This window comes from Fulmarus glacialis, unplaced genomic scaffold (genome assembly GCF_000690835.1).
Source record: "Fulmarus glacialis isolate BGI_N327 unplaced genomic scaffold, ASM69083v1 scaffold15957, whole genome shotgun sequence".
Taxonomy (NCBI): Eukaryota; Metazoa; Chordata; class Aves; order Procellariiformes; family Procellariidae; genus Fulmarus; species Fulmarus glacialis.
This window is the reverse complement of record NW_009223928.1, coordinates 2,004-29,146: the sequence shown is the minus strand read 5'-3', so window position 1 is coordinate 29,146 and position 27,143 is coordinate 2,004. Positions and strand designations below refer to the sequence as shown.

The window sequence follows — 27,143 nt, the reverse complement described above, 5'->3', positions numbered from 1 at the left end:
GATATCTGCAACAAAATATCCAGCTTATTTTGGAAGCAAGTCTCTTGACAACAGCTTTGCCTTTTTTTACATTTAGAATTTTTCTGTTTGGTTAAGATGCAAGTATAAGGGAAGTCTCACATCTACAGTTATGCAAGTACACAAACCCCCCACATACATCACTAGGAAATAATCAGACTGCATACAAGATATTTGTAAAAGTAATAAAACCCTTTGATGCTCCATGTTTATGCTGGCAAATACCTCTCCTGATATAAAAGGCACTTTGAAAACCCAATATGGTTTGGTTCATTAAGTTTGCAAAGTACAAACAATTGTACAAACATACAATTATATTGAAGCATGTCAGCCATTGTGACATTATCTACAAAACAAGTTTCCAATTGTTGATAACACTGGTTTTATGGGAATGAGCAGTGGTTTCAGCAGCTTTACTGAAGACATGACAGGGTTTCCAGTACCACAATCTCAGTAAGTAAAAAACCCTCAAAGACTTACAAGTTTAGGGGCCACAAAAAGACAAGACCCAAAGTCTGTAACATTCATTCAATATTTACTCCTTAGAAGTGAACTCCATCCATAGCCCAAGGGCAGAAATCTATTCAGTCAATTCCAGAACAGTGGTGGAGGCAGGCTCTGTCTTGAGAAGTATGTTGTTATACCGTTACAGTACAGAAAACTTTGGTCCAACAGCCCAAGTTCAGAAATTCACTACATGGCTGCAACATCAATCTGTATATAAAGCTGTCTTACTCCTACCTATGGAAAAGAGAAAGAGCGTTAAAAAAATCCTGTAAAGCCAAAGCAATTTAACTGTCCTGAACACCAGTCCACATCAGTAAATTACCTAGCAAAAAAACTCCCTATCTTATTTTTCTGTAATTCATCTTCCGCATCTAGCACATCATTCACTGAGGTACTGGCAATTTGGAAACCTACAAACATTGAGAGCGCTGTATGAATACGTAGTTCTTCACATAGTCAAGCGCACGTATGTAATTATATATTAACATTAGCTTTGCTACATTACCTTTTCTGATTCATCCTAACTGTCACACATGAAGCTGCACAAAAGCAATTCTTATTTTCTTTTATACAAATTTAATTTCCCGAAAAGTAAGCTGCTTGAAGAGCTGGAGTTTAAAATGGAGCTAAGCACAAGAGCATAACATGGGATTTGTTGTTTGAACCAGTTCTACACTAACATTTTAGCAAGAAACAACAATGGCTACAATGAATATACATGACATCATGACACACTAAAATAACTTTTGATAAAGGTATGTGAATTGTACGAAAGCATTTCTCTCCTCAGAAATCCTATTAAACTAGGCTTAGATGGACTTGCTTAGTTTTATTATCATTCAGTATAAAACAGCATTAAAAAAATCAGTTAGTCATTCATTTTAATCTCAGTGGCAGGCCAACAACAATGTTGTGATGGTCAGTGGTTATGCAACGTGATCTTGAAGCATTAGGCTGAACACTGCTAAAGATCAGATTGTCTTCAACTATCATCAACTTGCTTTTAGCTCAGTTGAGTGGCAAAACCAACTATCAATTATATCAAGATTAATGAGGGCCAATATTACTGAGGAGAAAAATCTCTACTTGCTCCAACTGTTCCTCCACTTATTACCATGGGTCAGATAAGAAAAATGATAGATCTTATTCTGCCAGTTTCCTTCCTGGACACATGGCTCTTGATACCTGCACAGCTACAAAACACCTGAAGAGCTAATGACTCACTTGGAAAATGCAATCCTTTGGAGACTTGAGATGTAAAATTAGTTTAAATGTAATAGAATGTTCTGCATAGTCCTTCCCTCCCAAAAAATCCCTTAGTTTCCAACTACATAGTCTGCAGAATAAGCCATGCAGACTGATTTCTACCTAACTCAATCTAGAGCTGTATGTAATGGAACATCTCAAAAAAGGACCAAACTTTATTCATAAAGTTTGATTTTAGAATATTTGTATCAACAAATCCTCCTTCCGTAAGTCTCTAACATAAAAACAAGTATGTGTGTTTATTTTTATTGGGTTCCCCATGACTGACTAGTTTAAAATTCCTTAAAATGTAAGGAGTTCAAAAGAATTCATGCACTCAGGCAGCTGAGTATGCAAGATGCATGAAAAAATGAAACAAAAAATCCAGTCTGGAATTTTTCATAAATGTTATAAAGCAATTAATAAAAGGGGCGATTATCAGATGCATAAATGATTCACTAAGCCATCACATACACAAGCTGCAAATGCAGTAGACCAATAGGACATTTAGAACAAGGGAAAGAACAAGCACACAAGGACTTTCCCCACTGTAAAAAGCTTTGAAAAGAACATTTATGCAAGCACTAATTAAACTGTTAACAGAACCATTTTTTTATTTACAGATCAAATATACCTGATCAGAAGCCCCCTTTCTTCACTGTCCAGCTGACTTAGAGAAGACGGTAACTTACATATCTCCAAAATATTACCCTTTACCTGATGATATTTTGTTACCTAAAACATTGGTTATAACAGGAATATTTGTTTCCTTATCAGCTACAGAACTCTCCATTACTCAAAAGCAGAGAAAGGACATTATGGAAAAATGTAATCATTTTTTCAAATATAGTCCTCCAGCATCAAGAATAAAACCAGGATGTTTGTCTCTGGATGGTATAAGAGAGAAAGTTTCCAGCTTTATTCTTCACTAAGTTCTCTTGCTGGAGAAGAATTTTCTGTTTTATCGTAATAGACTCTAGGTTCTACCTGTAAACCATTCATATCCAGTAGCTATACTGGAATAGGCAGCCAAACTGAATTTAATCTTGAATGGTTAAAAGTATAAGGAACCAACAGAAAAATCTTTTGAAATTTGTAAGATTTTAATTTTAAGGCAAAAATTATCAACTTCTAATAGTTTCTGTCATTCACAAGAATGCAAGCATTTCATATCAGCTACAAGTGCTATCAATATCTGTATAAAAAAATATTTTGAAATAAACAGGAAACACACTGTTCATATCAACATTACAATTGATGGTTACATTTTAACTAGTGATCACCATAGCATGGATATTACTAAAAGACAACAAAATATACAAAGACCATGGGTTCTTAAGAGGGATAGAAATAAATGACAAATACATTTTCTGAGGGATAGAAATGAATGACAAATACAGCAGCAGCACAGTGAAGAACAAGTAGGTCCACCCTGTGGTCGGAAGTCCTATCTTGAGAGAAGCCTGATCTATTTTCTTGGTTCCTCATAGATCAATATAGGGTTTCATCTTAATTTGATATACCTCAGACAACTATAGCTGTTATCTCCAGTAAGTGGCATCAAAAATTAATGCAGAGAGGTACAGCAATTCTATCTACACTGTTGAGTATTTTGAAATTGTTCTATACAGCTGGAGCAGAGCAGCTTTTCAAAACACTGATACCAAAACCAGAAACATTTAATTTTTCTTGGTAAGAATTACAATGTCACATCACATAACAGGCAATTTACACTTTGAGATGTGATTTCCACTGATGAGACATACCTGAGTAAAAATATTGTGAGTCTGGCTTAGAATCCACCTTCCATCAGCATCAGGAGCTACTAATAATTTCAAAGTCCCTATGTAAACATCAGTACAAAGGGTCCAGAAATGTGGATCATGTAAACTGTAAACTCCTTGCAACTGTTGCACCTAAAAATACAAGCAAATTTAAAAAAAATATATTTCAGAAAATGTTTATCTGTACTATGTTTTTTTACAGAAAATATTACAAAAGCCGATGCATTCTTTTACTTCTAGTTCACTACGCAATTTGTGGTATTTCACTTAAATTCCTTATTACTATCTCAGTAATTGTAAGGAAGGTGAAAACATACACATTGTATGTATGTGTCATGATTTTGTATCTTGCTGCATTTACATTCTACATATATTTTACTGAAACCATTTCTGAAAACAGTGGTGTCCAAGAGAGAAGTCAGTTATTAAATTTGAGAGGGCATTCAATTAAAACAGCAATTTTTGCAAAGGCAGGAATTTTCCCATAAAACAATTTATGAGAGATTCTAACTATTAACAGAAATATATTAATATTTCTGAGGCTTAGGTTTGTCCTTTCAAAACCCTTCTTTTTGCTCTGTCCAATTTTAGCAAACCCTCCACGTGACGATTACAATTCTGTAACTTCCTGAGGAAAGATAGCACTCCTACAAGTGCTTTGTATTAACTTTGCAAAGGCGCTTCAAATGTTCAGGTCATGACACAGTAATAGATAAGTCAAACAGGAGTACCAGGAGAGGTCAAATACAGAGTAATCCATGTACTCTTATAAATACATTTCCAATGCTACTCCACCTCACTTTACTAAGAACTAGATTTTGAGGGAGACAAAAACTGAACAAAACAGAAAAACATTAAGCACTTTGTATCAGCACAAAGTATTTTGAGAGGAAAAGCTTCAGGATCTATTTTTCTAAACCAACATAGCACATTTTAAAACACAAACTGAGTTGAAGCTACATAAAATTTAGGACTTCAGAAAGATAAGAATCAAACTGGTACCTCCATTTGTACAATCTAAGGAACCTTGGAAAAACATCACAAAATATCCTCATATACACAGTTGGGGCTCATTCAGTCAGCAGCTTGATCTGAAGCAAAAACAGCCTAAGAGCTCACCCTTTGGTAGCACTGAGGCAGGGCATTTTCCAGGGAAGGAGGAGTTCGCTGCATCAAAATTCCAATGGATTCTTTTAGAAGTGGAACAATACTGGAAAGAAAAAAAAGGAAGTTAGCTACTATTACATTTTTCAAAAGATGCAGAACAAAGAGCACCATAACATTCCTTAATGCTCTTGAAGAATTTTTCTTCAGTTGTTTCACCAGAAGCTGAGAAAGTTGCCATGAACACCTGGTACAGAAAATAAAAGAATTGACGAAATTGCTATGATGTCTTACTAAAGGCAAGATTTTCCACAGAGACAACTGGTGGACAATCACAAAAGATTAATAGCTTAATCATGGGATTTGAGATGAAATCTCTTAGTGTCTTAAAAGTTGTATGAAAAAGCAGCTGGTAAATATAGCTCAAAACCAAAACCTACTTCAAGGGAAATCATTCACAACCAACCATAAAAATATGCAACTGAAATGGGTTTTGCTTTTGTGTTTGGCTTAAGGCATATTTTTCTTATGAACTAAGATAATAATGGGGAGATCATAAAACAAAATTAGTATGGACCAGTCCAGCTATAACAAAGTTATTTTGTCAGAACAGACAACTTAGCATATTCTTGAAGTGTAGGGTCTCATCCAAGCTCAAGGATTAAACATTTGGAAGCAATTAGAAGTTCCCTCCTGGCCAAATGGTCTTGTTTAATCAGCAAACTAAGATGACATTTAATACCTTTTCTTTTCGTTTTTGTTTTTTTTTAAATAAAACCAGGAGACCAGTAAGCCCATACCCTGAAGCTACCACTAAAAATTTATACTCTCACTAAGTATGCAGTATGGTGATGTTTTGTTTAGGAGTAGTGCATCATGTCTGACTCAGTAGAGCATTCTAAAATTTTCAAGAAGATGACAAATACCTATAGCCCAATACTGAAACTTAAACAATAATCTAATTTCAAGAGCATGTAAGGGACCTAACACTCTAGACCAAAAGTGATGATATATTTCAGAAACTGTAAGCTGAATTTCAGTGCTCAGCGCTCAGCGCTGGCATCACAGCTGGAGTACGTAGAGTGATGGAATAAAAAGCAACCAGAAAACATTTGCAAGAGATTAATTGGGCTGTCTGTTAAAGGAAACTGCAGAAGCTTTGTTTAAAATCTCATGAAGCAATGCACAGGCCAGCTGTATATTTGCAGATAGTGAACAGCATGACCTAACTATTCCTTTCCATTTTTAAATAGATGGTTCCATTTGTACATAGAAACAGTACTGGCTGATCAACTGCTCAGCTCGCTCCTTGGCTAATCCTTAGCCAGGGGTGGGAGGGAGTTAGAGGGTGCATGACTCTTGTCTAATGAACCCCTGGAAAAACAGCCACCCTAAAATTAAGTCTTCTTGCAGGCTCACTGGTTATTCCAGCCAAATTCACTGCCTGATGCACTCCATCACGTGGCCTCACGCAGTTGCACTGCTATCAAGGAATCAGTTCAGAAATAGGAAGAAGCAATTAGGGGCAGGCAGGAGTTGCCTAAACTGGACCTGTCACCAAGACAATTAAACATTTAGCAATGCAATAACTGTCAATCTGTCTAAAGGAAGCTTAATTGGAGTGTCACATTCCACAGACAGTGGATTACAGAAGTTTAGGGAAAAAGGTTCTCTTATCAATGGACCCATCTCACTAAATAATGTCCATGTCACAAGCATTACATCAAAGGGAACTGGAGCTGCCAAAATACTCCATGGCTGAATTGATTTCAGTTTAACTCACTACTTAAAATGCAGGTTTGCTTCTTAATAAAAACCTTGAAAGACCAATACACAAGTTCAGGATGCAAACTGAATACAAGATTTTTGAACACTGACTCCATCCCCATAAATTTAACAAGGCCCCTCTAACATATGCATCCAAAGGCTTCAAAAAACCACACATGTACAGGCTGCATATTTTTTCCCAGGGAAAGGACTAAAGGAATGGAGAATGTAGGAGCTTGCCTTTTTATTGGAACATACCCCTAAGAGTGAAAAAAATCCATGAAACAAATCTAACAAAAAAAGTCTGATTTGCACAACTTATTTACATTATTTGATAAAACTGATGTACATTATCTGATGGAATGGAAATGAACTGGCAAGTAGGAGATTTGGAGAGACAGCCTACGGAAATTTAAGACTAACAGGTTGAGCATGTTAACCCATTCCAAAAAATGATTTGGTCAGTGAAACTGGTTGATTCATTCTGGAACAGGACGCACATTGAAAAGAGGAAGTTAAAACCCCGTTAGAGAGTTTTTCAGCTGAAGATGCATTTAAAATTAAGATCTGCTTCATTCTGAAAACCTTGTTGCCTAAGAAACTGATCTTCCAAGGTTAAGTCTATGCAATCAGCAGGGTGTGTACAAGCACCAAAGACTGTCTCTCTTTGCCAGGCAATGGGATGCAGTTTTAAGCAGCATGTATTGGAACCATTAGCTCAAAATCAACTAATATACAAAAGGGTGAATGGGGAAAGACACTCCACTCCTAGTATAGGTGGTACAGCTTAAAAGATAGTCTCCCCGCTGGCAAGATTTCACCTATTCATGTTTTTGTAATGGCTCCACACTAAAGCATTAAGAGAGAAACCTCCTGTGCAAGTTTTTGCCAATAATGCTGCACAAGTTATGCTTTTACCCAGACTTCACAAAAAAGCTAAAGCCATGGTGTTTAACTTAAACAGCAACATCTTAAAAGTCCAAAGAATAGAGGTAAATCAGGATGTGGCTTGATACTGTGGGTGAAAGTTGAAGCATATCCCAGGTCACACCTCCTTCCTCTAACTTAGACAGGGTTCAGCTACAAATTTATCTTTACATATTTATTTCTGCAAAGCTGAAAAGGCCAAAAGACAGCTGTGGTGATGTGACATGCCCTCACAAATGCTGTCAGAGCACAGAAGTCCATGCATGCATCTCTGCATCCAAAAAGACGCTATCTTACAAGGTAGTCTTTTACTGTAAGTGAAACTAACGTGACAAACTATAGAATCCAGTTTTCTGACGTCTCAGGTTTTCCATTGTTTCATGCATACTACTGAAGAACAGTTTTAATTAAAAACCAAAACTCCACACAGTATGCTCTTTTCTCAAACACTAAGTAAAAACCAGTATTACTTAATCACCAGGAGGCACTAGATTAGTCCCATCTCATGTGACTGAAGAAAACACTAGGAAAGATGATGATACCAAGCAGGCTGAAAATGTGGTTAGAGAATTTGACCAAGCTTTCCTTTTTTTTGGATTAGTCATTAGTGCAAAATACACGTGCAGCAACTATTGCACTGGTACTTCCCCCTTTTTTTTTTTAATTTACAAGAAGATTATTGAGGAAAATAAATAATGCTGAATTCTCACCACGTGGAGAGTTTTTTCATGCATAAGCAGTCTGTAAGCTTTGCTGCTAAAGCAGACACAATTTTCCAATAGTCTCCGATTACCAAGCCTTGAACCTAAAATACTACACTCTTTTACAAGACAATGGAATTTGAAAGAGGCACTAACCCACAGCAAGACTCGGGACATAAGCATGTCCTCTACAAAAGGTGTAATAGCAAAAGCAGCTAACGTATGCAAAATGAGTTAGCAGCACATCACACTTTCACATACACTGTTACAGAGGAAGCAAAAGGTGTTCAAACAGATAAAAGCTATTGACATGAATCTGATAAATCCAGCCTGCCTCTACTACACATGGCTTGATTAACAATGAAGAGTGAAAGCATCAGACTCTTAATCAACTTGCATCACATGCAGATAATACTCATACCCATTCCAGTCCCATCCTGTTTATGCCACTGTTTTTGTAGGCATAGCTAGCAAGACTCTGGCGTTATCATGATCTTGGACAGCAAGGCTGAAAACAACTCTGGGGTAAAGAACCCTTTACACAGCCATTGTAGTCAGAGCACAGCAGGAAATTCATTTAGTGCTCTCAGCACTATAGAAAATAGAGGATATTTGTGGCAGATTTTGTGGAAGGTAAACAAACATTGCTAAGACTCAAGATCAGCAATGGTTCTTCAAATACCATAGCTGAAAATCTACAGCCAGATTTCAAAATCTCCTTTTTTCCAGCCACCACCCACATCTCCAGTGCCAAGATTGTCAGCCTATACAGAACTTTAATAAATTTTTTCCATTAGGCAATGGCAATTTTAATCAGACTGCAGGCTTTGCTCAAGACAAGGATCACAGGTTTAACACTTACTTTTCCAATTCTAAATTGCCTGTTCTCTTAATAATGCAGTACTTTGATTCTCAAGCAAGGCTGGCAGGTACCATTACCTTGTAAATAAAGGTAGTGCATGCCATTTAGCAATGATGGCTCAAAAAATCACTAATGACAAGCATGCTGGTTTGGGGGACTTTTGCTATAGAACATTCCTTCTGAATCTTAGTTAATGCAGCACTTCATTTAAAAAAAAGTAATTTTTTATACTGTTATGCCCCAAACATTATAGGCGTATACCCCAAACATTACAGGCATGTCCTCCCCCAAAGCTCTTTCATATTATATCATGTTCAAGCAGCTCTATACCTTATGAAAAAATGATGTAACCCATGGAAACAACTTCACTAAATGACTGAAGTAAATTGCCTCATTTCTTTGACCACTTAATATGTAGTCTGCATACTCTATCCAATCTAGTATCATATTTAGTCTACGGTGCCTTTCTAGAAACATGTGGCTCTAATAGTGGTTTCGGACAAACTTCTTGCTTTATACTGGAGTTGTGGCTTTTGCTTGATGACTAATTTCACATAGCTGATCGAAATATTAAAATTGCTTCAACATTTCAGAATAAGGCTTAGAATCCTAAGGCTAAAAACTAAATGAACATTTAGTTTTAAATACTAAAAGCAGTTTAGAGACTTGAGAAATTGTTTGATTCATGCACATTAAATTATGAGGAAAACACCTTGGAAAATACTTGAAGACTGTCAACCTGAACAACTATGAAATAGCCAAGCTTTTTCTTAAAAAAAGACTTCAAACAAAATGCTAGTAAAACAGACTCATCTACTTTAAGCATGTCCTATTTATGCTTTATAATCAAATGGACCCTTGCATGAGATGGTACAGAAAGTAATCAAAGAAAGATTCATCAGATATTAGTGGTAGCATCCAGGAACACCCAAGAGCTACAACCCCCCACCAACACCAGCTTCACCCTTCAGAATTGGCCATAGATTTATGATGCAGAGATTTTAAAAGATTACAGGATATAGCCCTCCAATTGAGAAACCACAAACTACCAAGCCTCTGCTTGTCAAGACTCAACAGATGGTTGTTGCCTCAACATAAATGGAGAAAACACAACTTTCTACAGCAAGTAAAAGCATAATGACATTTGCAAAGTGGAAAGTAGCTGACTTCATGCCTTTGCCTCTCTATATCAGAATAGTAATATGTGGGCTATTTTTCTTCCTCCAAAAACATAAATTTTAAAGCATGAGATGTAATAGGTATTAACAATATTTCGATATAATCCTACTGAAGACAGGCTTTTACTGGGATGTAGACAGTCATAGTCCACTAAAGGGAAGTGACTGATCTTACCTGTTCCATACTCTAGTAAGAGCTACCCGATTTCTGCTTCCACTAAGCTTAGAAGTGTATTTATTTGTCAGTAAAAACAACCTCAGAAGAATCCCACACCGGATTTTCACTGTGCAGCCAGAATGTTCTGCGCTAACTCACGAGGAGTTAGGCAGAGAATATGTCACTTTCCAGCAGCCTTAGTGAAGGATCACAGGAGCAACACAGAGCAATCGTGTCAGTAGTTGACAGTTTGCACTAGTTACAGATGTTGTCTACAGGAAGGCTCAACCATTTCAATTAAAAGCACTGCTTGACTTCTCTGAAGAGGCGTTGCTCAACCCTTCGTGCATCTGCACAAGACAAAATAGGTTACAAATTAGAGGCTGTACAGCTTTATATTGCAACGATAAGTTCTTTAGTCATCCTATACAGATATTTTTGTGATTTCTTTTGGCAAATGTTGCCATCATTTCAGAAAATTGAACAGAGAAGACCCACTAATAGGAGCAGACTTGAGTAAATCAGAGAGAGCTGCCCAACACTAAAGCAAGCAAACACTCAACATAAAATGAACAAAGTTATTTCATCTAGACACAAGCAATCTTGGATTAAGAGCAATGATTCCCCTCTGCACTTGCATGCAACTGCTTTGATATTCTATTCGCTCATTAGACGTAGTTCCACGGAAGAGAATAAGGATTTGTGTTCTGCCTTTATTCCCTCTTTGGATACATAAGTATCCCAGAAAGAATACAGACTAAAAAAAAAAAAAGAAGGAACCCTGGATCAAACCTACGCCCTGTCCATGCCCTGCACGCTCTAAGTCAAACTCTGACCATTAAGCAGTAACTTGGAGGATACATGACTGAAGCCAAATTACTGCCAGGTTAAGTGGTATATGCACATTTTATTCAGCAAAAAAAAGCAAAAATTAAATTTCATTAAACCCTCACCAAAAATGTGCCAAGTATGAAACACTAAATTCACTGATTACACAGTAATTTCTTAATTTTAGTTTGTCTTTCAGTTTTCATGTAACACTTTCTTGAAAATTCCCTTGCTAAAAAGCAAGCTATTAAAATGCTCCTCAAAGAGTCTCATGAACCTCTATAGGCATCTTATCACCATCACCTCATTCAGCTTTTTATCTCAAACATTAACTGTACATGATGAATCAAAAACCTTACTTGTACAGTTTAAGGAAATTAAAACAAACTCTACTCTACAAAGCTTACACCTTTGCCCGATACACTTGGACTACACAAAATGTTCTATACACATTCCTAAAACATATGCATTTTGTATCTAAAATCTAATGACCCGTATGAACACAGTATATCAGACTTTCAAAAAAAATACAGCTTACTGCAATGGCATAAATAAATTGCAAAAGCTACTTAATGACCTTAAAGTACACTAAAAATCTAAGTGTACTACAATATCCACATTTTGATTAAATATTTGCTTGGACAAGCAAAGTGTAACATACTAATGCAGATTTACTGGTATATATTTTTAAATCAAACTATGTTTAATCATCAGTTTCAGGAAAATTATGAAATTGAATTGCATAGTATTTATTTTTGTAAAATTTGAGACAAAATTCAGTGAGATAATGATTTTCAATTTCAAGAAAATTTCAATACATACTCAAAAAATGAAGCAGCTACCGTTGAGAACTTTAAAGTTCTTGGTAATAATTTTGGTAGTTCCCTATACTCATTTGCTTATTTCAAGAAAGTAAGAGCAAAATACCATGTGATTTCATAAATACTATCCCACATCCAGTAACGGATACCAAATTCAACACCTGTTATTCTTCCATTTTAATCTAATTACTTTTCTAGATTACTTTGTACTATTTGCATCATAGTATCTTTACAGGATATAAAAGCTGCAAGTTGGTTATACAATGGTGCCACATTAATGCATTACTTAGATCTTCCTATGACAATGTCTCAGCAGGCCAAAAACCATGCCAATGTAATTTGTTAAAAAGACAGAATGGATTCTCACTAGTCTCACATTCACATACCTAACTACTGTCACACCATTATCTTTGCTCCTCCTGCACCTATTACCACAAGAATTCCTCTTTTAAATAGATATACCTACAGCTCAGCATCAGAAAATAAACCTGGTTTTGTTGAAAATAATTCAAATGTGTTTCTGAATATGTACTTTCAATAATACCCATCATACTGCAAGAATATAATCTTTCCCAAATCCCAATAGTGATAGTGTCCCAGATTGTTCAGCTGATTAAGAAAACTACCTTTTAAAGTTAGGAATCCAAAGACTTCTTTCAAGGTACCTTATTATACTGTTTACAAGAATGCTGTTTATCCTATAGAAGACTCCTGCCTCGAATTTACAGTTCTGTCCTAATTCATCTCTATGCAAGCTCGTTCCAGCTGGAAAGCCTACTAACTACTTAGACTAAACACACATCCAAAGTGATACTGTAATCTAGACTGGTCTGAGGATCCTTCGCTTAGAGGAGAAAGCCACCAACCAAGATGAGTAAAAATTCATTTAGCAGTTTTTATTTTATTGGGAATTTCCAGCTTTATGAAAATAATTTGCTGAATCTATACTTTATTTTCATATACAACCAGTGCAGTTTCTAGACTGTAACATCCAGAATAGTGTATCCTCATTATCTAAAAATTAACAGAAAAGATTCAAGTCTGGACCACTCTCCCACCATGACTTTAGATTTACACTCATGTAGCCATCTGCAATATTCACCACTGTTTCCTAAGATACCTTCCTGATGACAGAAAATCACCTGTACTATAGGCAAGTCTTAATCCAATACAGTAATTTGGCATTTGAGAACAAGTGACAGAAGGACAGCACAGTAAGACCTCAAAGATATACACACATAAAAAGACATTCTCCTAGGAAAGAAGTCTCCCTCCCAAATAACAAGCTGCCAGCCAAGAGCAAAAGCATTTTCATACAGATTTTGACATTTCAACTGCTTTGTTTTAAAACTTCAGAGTGCTCAAAGACATAGAAGATCATCCATGCTCAAGGTTTTGCTTTCACTAGGAGCTGTTGGTTAACATTAACAGCAATAAGGAGAGTATTGCCTGCACTAGTTCATCCATTAATAACTAATACATTTAATGTAGAACCAGAAGACTAAGCAGCTAATTAAAATGGAAATGGACAATTTAATATACTTAAAATGTGGAGTCATGCAAAAGAGCTTTGGAAGATCAGCAATAAAATGTACTACTATTTAGATTTAAACCAATCAGCTACAGTACACTTGTGAGATGAGACAGCATCTTGGGGCTTTTACACAACCCTATTTTAAAGCAGCAAAGCTTTACAGTCCCAACTAGGGGAAAGTCCCCAGAGAGCGTTAAAACTTTTGGACAACTTCATCACACTGGCTTTTGCATCTCTGACTCAAAACTATGCTTGCTTTATTTATTACAGCCACAAAGAACAGATCCTGATTTTTAAACACACTTGCATGGGTCCACTTGTTGGGGCACACATGTACTTTTATCCCACTCCACCTTGTCAAAGTTTGTTTAACTAGTAAAAGAGACAAGAGTGGGCTACTCTGCACAAGTAAAATTGACAGATATTCCTCTGGAACAGCAGACAATTATTTAATCTAAAGCCAAATCCCCCCCAGAAGTTATTTATCAGGCCCACAGAAGCAGCCAGGAGGAATCCCTGTACTAGATACTGAACATCCCCCTCCTCCCCACCTCAAACCCACACACATCCCATCAGCAAACAGACAATTTAAAAAAAAATAGACACTAGAAATTACAGGAGGTTTAAGTAAAAATATTATGTTTATATTAAAGTGGTAATTTAATAGCACACAGGTTTCTGTGGGCATTTAGTGCCTGAAGCATGTTGCCCTACTCTGATAAATAGGGAGATTCACATCAATAATTCTGTGAATGCTGCCATGCATATGGTATAAACATGCCATATATGGTATAAGCATAAGTAGCTGCAGTTAATCAGATGACATTCACCACTGCTGAAGAGACAAAGGTGTTCAGTTATTAGGCTGTAACTGGAGTTGTGGCACTCTGCCCTATGCCAGCATTGAAACTGCTGCCAGAAAAGCTCAATAACAGCATCACTGAATGAAATGTTTGCTTGTCCAGTCTAATCCAAATAGCTTCACTTTTACAGTGATCTTGGCAAGCAACAACCAGGAAATCCCAGAACTACCTGAAGCATTTCCATCAGATCTTAAAAGGTATAAGGACGTCTCAGAATACAAATACAAAGGAAAAAACAGTTCTCGCCAGGGGAGGGAAAAAAAAAAGTTACCAGCCTTGATTTGTCAAGGACAAGGGCACATCCTGTGCCAGCAGGCTCAACTCTGCTGCCCTGAAGCCATTCTGCTCCATTTACTGGAGTACATTGGTTTATATAAGCGTGTACTAAATACAGAGAGGAAGCTTTCTACAGTTTGAACCTGAAAGACATTCTTGTAGTATTATGCAAACAGGGGTAAAATATGCAGATTTAAGAGAAAAAGCTGTAGCTGCGGAAAAGGAAAAGAAAGATGTAAGAGCACACCAGAACAGCTGTACAGAACAGAGGTAACATATGACTCTTGGAAGAAAAGTAAACATCGTAAGTCATTAGCATAACAGACAAACCTTTTCTTCTGAGTTGTAATTTGTGCTGTAACTAGCATCAAAAATACTACCAAATATCAGTGATAGCAACGCTTACCTTACACCTATAAGTAGTGCTATCAACATTGAACAAATAGGATCTGCTATCATTAGACCATAGTTCTGCATCAATATAGCAGATACGATTACACCAATACTTCCAAGCGTGTCTGCAACAATGTGTAGAAATACACCTGTAAGAGATTAATTGATAACATTACAATTTGGTATTCTTAAAGCTAATGGAGTATTTAAAAGACAGTTTACGGAGAAGAGTTGCAAGAATTAGATGACATGATTTCTGCTTCTTAAATTTGTGGTCAATTTTTGGTGAAACACAAAGTGATCACAGGATTTCAACATATTTGTAGAATATAGAGCATTTGAAGAATTTACATTATTTTCTGCACTTAGCAGTAAGGGGTATTTCATGGCATGGCTATCAACTTAAGCAGTGATTAACAGATGTAGCTAAATTTTTTTTCATTCAATACCCACCCATATTACACTAAAGAAACTCATGTTCCCTGATGCCTACAGACAATAAGTACTGTATAAGATGGAAAGACTGTTAACAGAAACAGCTCTGTAAAGCTTTGAAAGATGCTAATGTTTCACTGACAAGATCTTGTAGAAGTTATTTGGCAAAGAAATCCAAGACAAATGATTTTGAGACTTAAACAATACTGCAGACATGAACAACTTCACTCTTATTTTGAAGAATAACACACTACCTTAAAAGACAAAGAAACAAGCACTTTGCAGCTAGCTAAAATTTAGCCTTTGGAGCTCTCTGCTGGCAACGACGGGAACATTCATTCAGAAACAGCTTTTTGAATACAGTTCTCCAGATTCAGTTAATCCCTCCTCACAAAAACAACACACAACTATAAATCAGCTCTTTAGTGATTTTTCTAAGTCTACATTGGTACTGGGTCTGGCTGGGATGGAGTTCACTTTTCTCCATAGCAGCCTGCATGATGCTGTGTTTTAGATTTGTAACTATAACGGTGTTGACAACACACCAATGTTTTAGCTATTGCCAAACAGCGCTTGCACGGCAGCAAGGCCTTCCATTTCTCACTCTGCCCCCACAGCAAGTAGGTGGGGGTGGGCAAAATGCTGGCAGGGGACACAGCCAGGACAGCTGACCCAAACGGCCCAGGGGGATATTCCATACCATATAAATTCACACTCAACAATAAAACTGGGGTGTTGTCTTTCCAAAATAGCTGTTGCTCAGAGACTTCCTGGGCATTGATCTGCTGGTGGGAGGTGGTGAGCGATTGATTGTCTTTGCATCACTTGGGGTTGGCTTTTTTTTTCTTTGGTTTTTTTTTTCCCTTCACTTACTAAACTGTCTTTATCTCAATCCAAGAGTAGTTCTCGTTTTTACTCTTCTAATTCTCTTCCTTGTGCCACTGCAGGAGTGAGCAAGCAGCTGCTAGGTGCTTAGTTGCTGGCCAGAGCCAACCCACCACAGTATTGAAAAAACTATAATAAAATTATGTAAAATTAAGTCTTTTTAATATGCTTCAACTAAAACGTGCCTTTCATTAAAAGACTGACTTTCAAATACCTTCTACTGAAGCACTGAGTATACACGTACGTAATACAGCATACTATAAATTCTGGAAGAGGTTGAAAATGTTCCTTTTCAAGGACTACAAACAAGCCAGAAAATCATGCAATAAGAGAAAACAGTATGTACATTTGGGTATGCCAAATGATCACTACCTCTTACATTACATAATCTTCTCCCTCTAACTTTTAATCAAAGCTCAAAACTGACATCTAAATTATCAGTAACTTATTTACACTAATGCTCAGGAGATCATGGACTCCAATACTCCTTCAAGCAACTTAGAGTGAATTACCATCTTGTCTAAACCAACTGTAACAGCTTGATGAAATGCAAGTTTTAAGCTCAGGTACCCTTTAATAATTACATCAATCTGCATTCTACAAATACATTCTATCTTAAGAATACTGTTTTTCACTTTCCAGAGCATACATTACAATTAGGCTCCTTAGGTTTCTGCTTTTAACCACTCTTCCCTAGATTTTTATTATTTGATTTTTCAGCATCAGTAACAGAAGCTGAATCCCAGCTTTTGGGATCTCCCTTTTAAACTGTGTTGACACTGCATTACATTTAGACTTCAGTGAATGTCTCAATGCCTAGCCATGCACAGGGTATGGCACTGCTTTGTTCACATGTGGAAGTGGACTTCATAAAATAGCTCCTCTAAGAAAAATGTAGCATTTACCCAGAGGCACCCTCTAAAACAGATGTGTGACAAACAGTCACAGGCAGGCAGACCATGATAAAACTAATTAACCACTGTACTTATTCTCATCATACCTTGTAAAATCTGTTTGCTGGATCCAGCCATCCCTTCAAGAGAATGGTCATCTGTGAAGACAATTATTAGCATATTAATCTACACAAAGGCTCTCTCTAGTGGTATATTCTGTTATGGTCTTCCTTTCTGAAATCTCTTGAACAGACAAGCTGCTCATAATGACTAGCTTTTACTCTAGCTATTGTTTTTTAACGCAGCAATTAAGTTATAAGTCTTAACACACTTTTTGGTTTTTAAAGAAAATACCACTGTACACAATAGATTTTGTTGGTTTGTTTGTTTTTTAATGAAAACAAACTGAGAAAAAAGACCTGTCTAGTATTTAGCAAAATAAGGCCCCTTCAAGAATATAAGCCATACACACAAGCAAGAAGAGTAAGGTCAAATAAATTTGCTAACCAGAAATCTTTCACTTAAGCAAGCATTTATACCTAATGTAAAACAACAAGGATAAGTCTTGGAGAAGGTGGAACTAAGTCAAAAAATCCTCTCATCCAGGCAGATTAATGCCTCTGTGGAACACGTCAGAAATATGTTTTAAGCAAAACTTGCTAAAGGATAGCAAATGACTTCTAGTGAAGATATATAGTAATTTATGCAAAAGTTTACTTGAATATCAAATTGCACAAAACAGACAGCTACATTCACGGTTCCACTGGGGTGGGGGGCATGGAGAGAGCAAGGAAGAGGCAGGAGCGGGGAGCTTCTGCTTTCCAACCAAACTCCAGGAGAACACTTGGAAAATAAGCACCAATTTTCTACTAAAAATAGCAAGGAAGGGACAAGTAAATATTTTTATGCTCTTTGTCACCTCCTGTCTGCAAGTTCCCACACTATTCCCCACTCTGAATGTGCACATTTTCAGTCACATCAGATTCTAGTTTATGGGTTAGGCAGGAAGGATTGACAAGCCTGCATTACAATCAGGCTTTCATTTGCATTGTTTCAAACAGGTAGTAACCACACTATCTCTTCTCCCATAGTGAAGGCTACTGATCATATTTTGCATGGATGTCTCTTCACAGATTGTTTGCCCTTACAGAAAAGATTTAAGCATAGCTAAGATACCAAGTACCTTTTTCATAACCAGCTTTAAAACAGATTACAATTACACAAGACAGGGAAAAATCTTATATTTAAGATCATAAACCAAGTACGACATATCAATCCCTAAGCACCCAACGTAAAATTGCTTGTTCATCTTTCCTAATATCTTGATCTGTAAAATTATTCAAATGGAGAACACTAGCAAAGCAGCTTAACTTTGTCTATTGATTTTAATGAAAAATTGAAACAGAGCATTTGATAACTAATTTCATTATATTGCTATAGCATGCATCTGTTTTATCTTTTGCCAATACATAACATTATGGTGAACATTCAAAAAATGTAGGTAAAGTAAAACCTTCAAAAACTAACACTGAACTTACTGCAAGTGAAACAGCATTTACCAAAATGAGCCACAAAACATGTCGGTGGCATAGCATACCACACATTTAGTGAAACTAGTTCCACGTATGCTCGCAACAAGCTGCCAGCACCCTCTCTTTTTTTTCAGTAAATCATTAATAGCAAATTTAAATTGAGACAAGATGGTCTATGACATTAACTAAGTACTCACCATGACAATAATCCTGACCGTGAGAGTGTCCGTGGCTATGGCCATGATCATGAGTGTGTCCATGGGCATGTTTATGTTCATGGCTGTGACCATGACCTCCGTGACTGTGTCCGTGGCTGAGACCACCATTAAATAGAGAATGGCTGTGTTCATGTCCTATAAACCAGTATCACCATCAGAGTAGAAATTTAAGTGTTGAATAAAAGTATGCTTACATTTGTTTCTAAGCTACTTGAAACCTATTCATCTTTCAGGTCATCTTAAGGTATGGCTTTAAATAAGTTAAGAAAATTAACACAAGCTGTTTGTCATCTAAATCTATCCTGTGCTGCTGTATAAAATATGTACGTGATTTGAGAAGTCAAGTGCTTTTATACATTCCCACTTCTGAGAAAAGTTGTGCTACACTTTTAGTACAATTTGAAAAGCGTACACATGATTAGATAAAAGCACATTAAAAATAGCTGTTTTAAGAAACCAGAAATTGGCTATCGTTCACACATTAAAAAATCAAGCTTAAATTGCTGCTTAAAGACCAAAGACTATTTTCTTCCACCAGTCTATATCAGTTTGTTAAGCTGAAAGAGATACCAATTAGCTTTGCAGGAAAAAAAAAAAAAACACCGAAGTGTTTACCATATATATTTAGTCAAATAAATTCTGCATTTAAATTCAAAAGACACTAAGTTGAGAAGCACCTGAAGCTGACTCATCCCATACTTAAAATTTGGTTCAGGCACCTGTTTGTAAATTTTCCAGCCAAGACCTCGTTTAACTCCAACTTAATTTTGTCCAAAAGACACTCTGCAAATCTCTTCCAACAAGATGCAGAAGAGTGCACGTTCCAGAAAGCAGATTCGGGCCTTCTAGGTTAATGGATATTAACATGAGAAGTACGGTAGTGACATACTAGGGCTAGTGATAAAACAGAAAAGTCAACGTTGCAACAAGTCACACACACATTTGGCTAGGATTGCCCCTAAAAAGACATTAAAATTTAATCCTGAGGTTCTCATTGGAGGGTTATAAAGTCCTGGAACACAGGGTGCCAAGAAAGAAAACAGTACTGAAAATTATAGACATCCTACCAGAGCCATGTGAATGCCCATGACCTCCATGTTGAAAAACAAATATTCCTATAAGATTTACAATGAATCCTAGTATAGAAACAGGAAGAAGTCTCTCGTGATGCACGTCAGGAGGCTCAAGTGCTCGCTAAAAAAAAACAAAACAAAAAACAACAAACCAAGAAGCAAATGTAGAGTTTTACAATCTCTTTACATTATTAAAAGGCACTGAAAAAACTGCTTAGATACAGGAGCATTCTCACACAAACAGGCATATATAAAGACATAATTAGAAATTACTCAGGACTTTCAGGTTTTGGGATGGTACACACAGACTAATTCTTACCGTCTGAAATTGAAGGTTTTTTATTAAAGCTGTGAATGTATACTAGAATATTCTGATAGTCTAACTAACTTTTATCATAAGATTTTATTATGCTGTGGGATGTGGCTCATATGAAAACATTCAAGTTTTTTGTAATACATGGATTGCCCGAGTCATCCGAACAACTTCCAGGAGCCTAGAATGCCATTTCTTCCTTTCTCCTTAGAAGGGTGAGGGGATGAGGGAATGAAATGAAGACTGAGAACAAATTGTGGCATTTTTCAAAACTTCTAAAATCTAGATTGATTTTTTTTAAATTCTTTTTTACCCTACTTACTTTGGAAGTTTTTTTTCAATGACACATTATAGGCCTAACACAATTTGCATCTGAAGCTAAGTGTTGAAGAGTGTAAATTACTATTGAGAGGGGAGAGAAACATTCACCATCTGTCCACAGGGATGAAAGGTACAGGCAATAGCAAGACAACGAAACTTTCAGCAGATGTAAAATTTTGAAGTGACAGAGAGAAAAGGAGTCACCATCACAAGCAAAGGGAATACTTAGCATGGGAGCGAAGACCAGGAGGAAAAGAATGATGTTTCAACATTACCCTTGACCCTTCCAGCAGTAGTTTTTAATTTTTCCATTAAGTTTTGTTGCTGTTTCTAGATTTGAAGTGAAGTTTTCCCAAGCTTTTAGCCAATTTCAGCCCAGTTTGTACTGATTTTGAAGTATTTACAAGCTTATCTATGTAGAAGATACGTTCCTGAAAGCTCTTCCCAGATCTCTATTAAAAAACCCACTAGAATGTATTCTGAACTAGAAGTCTAAACGAATTTATAGTGTATCTCCCATTAAAAAGTAAAAGCATTAATGCAAGCTGATCAGAATCAGTTATCAATTTTACTCTTAATCCTACCTCACTTCAGTGCAGACACCCCTGATGTCTAAATTTTCATCTTGAAAATATCACCTGAGCCATCTTGTAAAAAAAATTCAAGAAAAGCGCCCTTGTAAATGTTAAAGCTATTACTACTTGCCATTTACATCAGATGTCAAGATTTGGAAGATAATGTTCTTTCTTTAATGAGTTAGTCCAACTTCTTCACAGAATGTATTTCCATTTCTTATGACTAACTTCTCTCCTCTGAATGACTAGTTTTGGCCTTTCTTTCTTGGCCTCATTTGTCCTTTAACAATGAAAAGTAAAGATCTTTCTATGACATACTTAACTGGCTGAATCTCACAGAATCTTTACACACAATCAAAATACACTATTTAAGAAGCTAGTACAGATAGACTGAAAAAGCTGGGTTTCTGTGTCACAAACCAGCAATTTCAGATGGCCCTATTCTCTGTTCAAATCACAGATTTTTAACCAATTATGAACATAATAAATTTCAATAATTTTACCCCCATTAAATATGCTCTACAAATAGAAATGTGACAATTGATAGTGCAATTGAGTTCATAACATACCTCAACACCTTCAGAAAAAATGAAGAATGCTGTAAAGATGAGGAATAAACCATTTACAAAACCAGCAAGTACTTCTGCTCGAACATACCTGCAAGAAACAAAAAAGCAACAGCAGATATTACCACCTCCATTTAAATGCTGAAAATTAAAAGTGGAACTTGGACAATCTTCTAGTTCTTAAACACTTGTATTACACAGGGATTTGCTAGATGGAAGATGCAGTATCTAAACTACAGATAAGTATATGAAATTCACTATGTTGTATTTTGACAGAAATTACCTTATCCAGATCAGCCATTATCTGATCTAGATGAAAGAAAACTTTCAATAAGTCAAAATTCTTCCCATTTAAGATCATCTCTACTGGAAGTTATGGTATAAACATGTATTTGAAAGCCACAAAGTAAGATAAGTATGTGAGATGTAATTGAAGTCTGCTGATGTGAAGTTCTGTTTAATATCGAACAGCCATACATTAATTTGCTCCCCCTCTAGTAGGGGGATTTTTGGTAAAAGTTTTAAGTAGAAATTAATTATTTCAGCTACTAAATTTTTCCAATAAAAAACAGCCAGGTTAGAATAATATGTAATTCCAATGTAGCAAACATCAGACTTAATAAATTGCAGCTGTTCTCTAATAAATGGAACACCAGCTGTTTAAATGCAGAGCAGTAATTAACACAGAACCTGCTTTCATTGCAATTAGTTCATGGTACAATCAATTCTTTCTAAACTGATTTCTAGGCACACTGGAGTTTCTACCTTAATTAAACAGTGCTTTAAGTTTCAAACTACATGATCCATGCTTAGGCAAGACAGCTGAAGCTAAATGCTGACATTCAGCTCAGTAATGCTATGGGGAATGCAGCAACCCATGTTACAGCTCATTTGCTGGTAATTAATCAGTATCACCTATTAATAATATAGTATCACCAGTATCGTTTTATAGGGCACAACTGCAACATGCAATGGAACCAAGTGCCCTCCAAACAGAACCAGCTGCAGCAGCTATATCCATGAAGGGCAGTATGGGATGACATACCTCAGCCTTGAGGATCTGTGTTAATGGTAGCCACAGCTGTTGAATCCTGCTGGTTCTGAGAAGCATGGCTTAATCTCAGGTGCAGCATCACCAAGACTTAGCTCCTTTCAGTTGTAACTTTCTGTTCCAAAGAAGGCATGGGGCACCAGCAATCTGAGATTCCCTGTCACGCACCTCACTGTGCTGTGAGGACAAACCCATGATGCTGCTGCTCTTACTCCACTGGTGCCATAAACACATGACAATGCAGGGCAACTTTCTGCTGTGTAAATTGTTTCTACTAGTATGGTTACAGAGATCTTAGAAGTGATAAACTTGCACGCTAAAAGCAATGCCTTCACATTTTTACTATTTCTAGGGGGATAAAGGTTTACATAACTCACCTTAAAAACCCACACTTTCAACATAGCTTTTCCATGTTCTGTAAAAAAAGGTTTTGTTCATACAGTGAAAAATTACCACCTAGACATTTACTAAAATACATTAAGGTAATAGACTTAAGTTTCTTACCCATATGAGAAAGCATCGTTTGACCTCCATTTTGAAATAACTGAAGCTGCCAATCCAGCCAATAGAGCAGTACAGTCAAAAAACATATGAAAAGAATCTGATATTAAACCTAGACTGGAAAAGAACAGAAGAAAACTTACGTTCCATATGCTACATGTTGAGTATGAAAAAACAGCATTTAATCTTTTGCCCACTAGCAGAATACACTGTGTGTCTAAGCTTCAGACATGGTTTTGCTAGCACAGAGGAGAAACCCACACTGGATCACCAATACAAATATGATGACAAAACTGCTTTTGTCAGCTTAGGGAAGGCATTTTGGAAGAGCGCTTGGCAAAAAATCCTCCTAGCATATGATTTTGGTGGTAGTGGGAGGTGGTTTCCACTGACACAAACCAAAGCCCCTGGAGTAGATATACCCACAGCCAACATAATTCTAGTTGCAGGTATTTGTTCTTATATTTCCATTTATAGTTTGACCATATGAGCAAGTTTGGCTAGAAAAGTAGATACACCCAAGTTTCATCTAAATACTGACCCCACGTAAGTAAAAGTAGTATTTCACATCTAGTTAAAAAAGAAAATTGGGTTTAAAGATACTGCTTTTGAGTATCTGTTATACACAGTGTATATATAGGTTAACTAGTGCAATAACACTAAAACTGTTCTGCTGAAGACTACCAATACCACCATAGTGATGGCACTAAGCATTTACAAAAGCAATTTTCTCAAATCCATTTTCAAACTTGATACTTTGGAAGAGTTTTCACACACAGGGAAAATTGGTCAAAAATTCTTTAATGCCTGCAGTAAAAAACCCCAATGAATCAATCAAAATAAAGCTTCATAAAATTTTGACAAATGTATGCCTGTGACAAAATATTTTAGGCCTGTAAAGACTGAAGTCTTCCACTTTTAATTTTAGTTCATTATGTCAAACATTCCAAGACTGTAAAGTCTACTTCAGCATAGCAGTTTTCCTCTCAAGCGTCTTATCTCAGATTTAAGGCATCATCAGATGAGAATTTGTCTTTGATGTTCATTCACACTGCAGCAACTTGACACTTTCTATGAGTAGAGCAGGCTGAAAAAATGGAGTTTCAGTACACAGGGAATTCTAAGATCATATTCTCTTTTGTCTGAAATAAAAGCAGGACAGCAAGCAATATACTTGTTAAGTACTTTTGACTACTACATACCTTCCCTAAAGAGCCATCTTTTATGTTTTCATCAGTTTTTACATTTTACCTGAGCAGTTCCTGATAGCATTGCCAAAGTACCAGACCTGTATTCTTTTTAATTGATTGCTGCTCAGTCTCCAAATTTCCAATCACAAACCTTCAGCCAGTGTTTTAGCCTGAATCATAAACAGGTACAGAATTTATCCAAGATGCATCTAGTTCTTGCTGTAACAGACTATGATGAGAGAGGGATAAGTAACTACATTACTTCACAGCAAAAAGTAAGGTTTCCATCATCCTGATCTCTACTGGGATCACACAAATCCTAGGTTAACACACTGTGGTGAAGCTACACTAAATCAAAGGAAGCAATAGCAGTGCTCCTGAGAGCACAGAGCTCTATCAACGATTTTGAAAAATAAAAATGCAGACAAGAGTGCTAAGTTGCTATGGACAGCTGCTGCTTCATTTTGCTAAGTGTAGAGATAGCAATCATTTGCTCCTTTCACTGGTGATCACCATTACGCTTCTAGTTTGACTGGACTATGTCCACGCAGAAATAAAAGCAAACAAATACTTGCTCCATTTGTACTTTCAGCTGAATGGATCCAAGCTAATTCCAGTTCAAAAATGATGGAGTGGTATTAAAACAATGATGAGCCACTGCTTGTAAACCTTATGAGTCCTCAAATCCTTGCCTTATCAGCTGCAAGGCATTGACTAGAAGACACACACTCCCCTTTGATCTAGAAGCTGAAGGAAGCAGAGGCTGAAAGACCACTTCTTAAATGGTTTATTTCAATGACCAATGCACGACTACAGTCTTGACTGACCAACACAGAAAAAGTTTAGCATGCTGTTTTAACCTACACAGTCCAAAGCAACTTAACTTAGTTCACAAGTTAGTCAGTAGAACTCATATCAGTTTCTAGGCTCTATGTAAATTGGATTTAACCCCCCACACAACCGTTGCCACATTTTACTTAATTACTAATCATAAACAGGTTCTGTAAGTCTGCAAGGAAGTGCATTGAAACACAAAAATTGCTTCATATTTGAAAAGACATTTCAAGTATGTCAAATAGTTACTGATGAGCATTTTTTATTACGATTGTCCCAAAAGTTCCATTTTCCCAATCCTTTGGTTGTCTAACAATTACATACACAACTCAGTTCTTGGAAACTGAGGAACAAAAAGCAATTACTGGAAGTAACAAGTTCTGGAGGACAGCCACATTTTCACACTGAAGTCAAATACAAAGTTTCATTAGCCAAAGTTCAAACTACTTTACATTAAGACACCAAACCATTTCAGCCTGACTGAAAGAAATTTCAAGATTAATCTGAAGTGTTTCAGATGAAACACTCAACTGTGGAAGAAGTAGGTTCGGAGGAGAGGAGAGAGAACAAAAGTCTTGCTCTCTCTATATATTTACATATATACTTTATGGGCACATACAGAGGTATATATACATACAACTGTACCACATTGAAGGCAGAGGATGATGTCATGATAAATTGTCCTTAGGTGCTCTAGCCACCAAAGCAGGAAACAGATGCAGTTGTTCAGAACAAACTTCAATGGAAAACCAAAGGTTTTAGCTGGATGCCTATGAAGCAGCAGAATGGAATTCCCTATCGAATTCTTGAAGGGTGTAGATGACAACTTCCCTCTCCCCAAAACCAGGTGACATCCCTAGGGAAACAGCTCATTTTAGGTTTGGTTCTGAGGATAATGAAGGAAGATCCAGTGGGGAAAAAAAAACACAAAACACACCAAACATTCAGGTAGAAGATAATTAGGGTGACAGTAACCTTAAGTTTGTAATGATTATGAAATGGAAGGAATAAGCATGGCTAAACAGAAACAGCTAGTGGTTTCTGAGGGTTTTTTTTGTATAGAGTCTCCTGGGAAAGAGAAGAGTATATAAGGACTGTTACGGAAGCAAAATACCATACTAGCGCTAGAACCAGAAATCATGCAGCAAGTTAACATGGCACTGCGCTCACACCTGCAAATCTCAGAGAGGCAAGACTTACCATAGGTGCAACACCAACACAGCTGTGCTGCTTTCAAGACGAAGCTAACATCTCCAAGTAGCCAGAAGCATGTGGATTTACCAACAGGGGTCAGTACAGACTGTGTCTGCAATGCAATTCACCACACTGCATAATCATGCTCTGCATTACAGGTACAGCTATAAGAAATTCAACTGCACAAATGGTAGGAAGCCTAGTAAGAGGTCAATCTGATTTCATCTGAGGCTTTTTTTAAGTGACCTGTAAATTAATGAGACCTTAAAAAACTGGGTGCAAAGTGATTACTAAAGTAAACAAGTGATCCAGTCAGCCACTAGCAACATGGGATGTATGCAAGAACTTCCATTAGAACTAGAACACATCATCTAGAGCATTATCTAGTAGAAACCCTGTACCAAACACATTGTATCTAAATGAGGACGCTTCCACAGTTGATTTAATAACGTAAGTTTAATACCAAATTACACAAGTATGCATGTAATAGTTTTTTAAAATAGAACCGCCGAAGTTGCACATTTCGACTTTAAACAAGCTCTCAGCTAGCAAAATACCACATCCAGTTCTGTTGTCTGTGCTTCAAGAACATCAACA

At 36.7% G+C, this 27,143-nt stretch overlaps 1 protein-coding gene across 1 annotated transcript; it reads right to left on the bottom strand.

Moving 5' to 3' along the window:
- Nucleotides 1-23,481, bottom strand: SLC30A7 (solute carrier family 30 (zinc transporter), member 7; the record flags this gene model as incomplete). Its single annotated transcript, XM_009581992.1, has 9 exons — nucleotides 1-759; nucleotides 3,537-3,686; nucleotides 4,674-4,764; nucleotides 14,979-15,114; nucleotides 17,286-17,336; nucleotides 18,908-19,063; nucleotides 19,996-20,122; nucleotides 21,780-21,867; nucleotides 23,332-23,481. Coding segments are annotated over 9 exons (997 nt in total), but the record flags the coding sequence as incomplete, so codon positions are not given.
- Nucleotides 23,482-27,143: the final 3,662 nt, after the last annotated feature.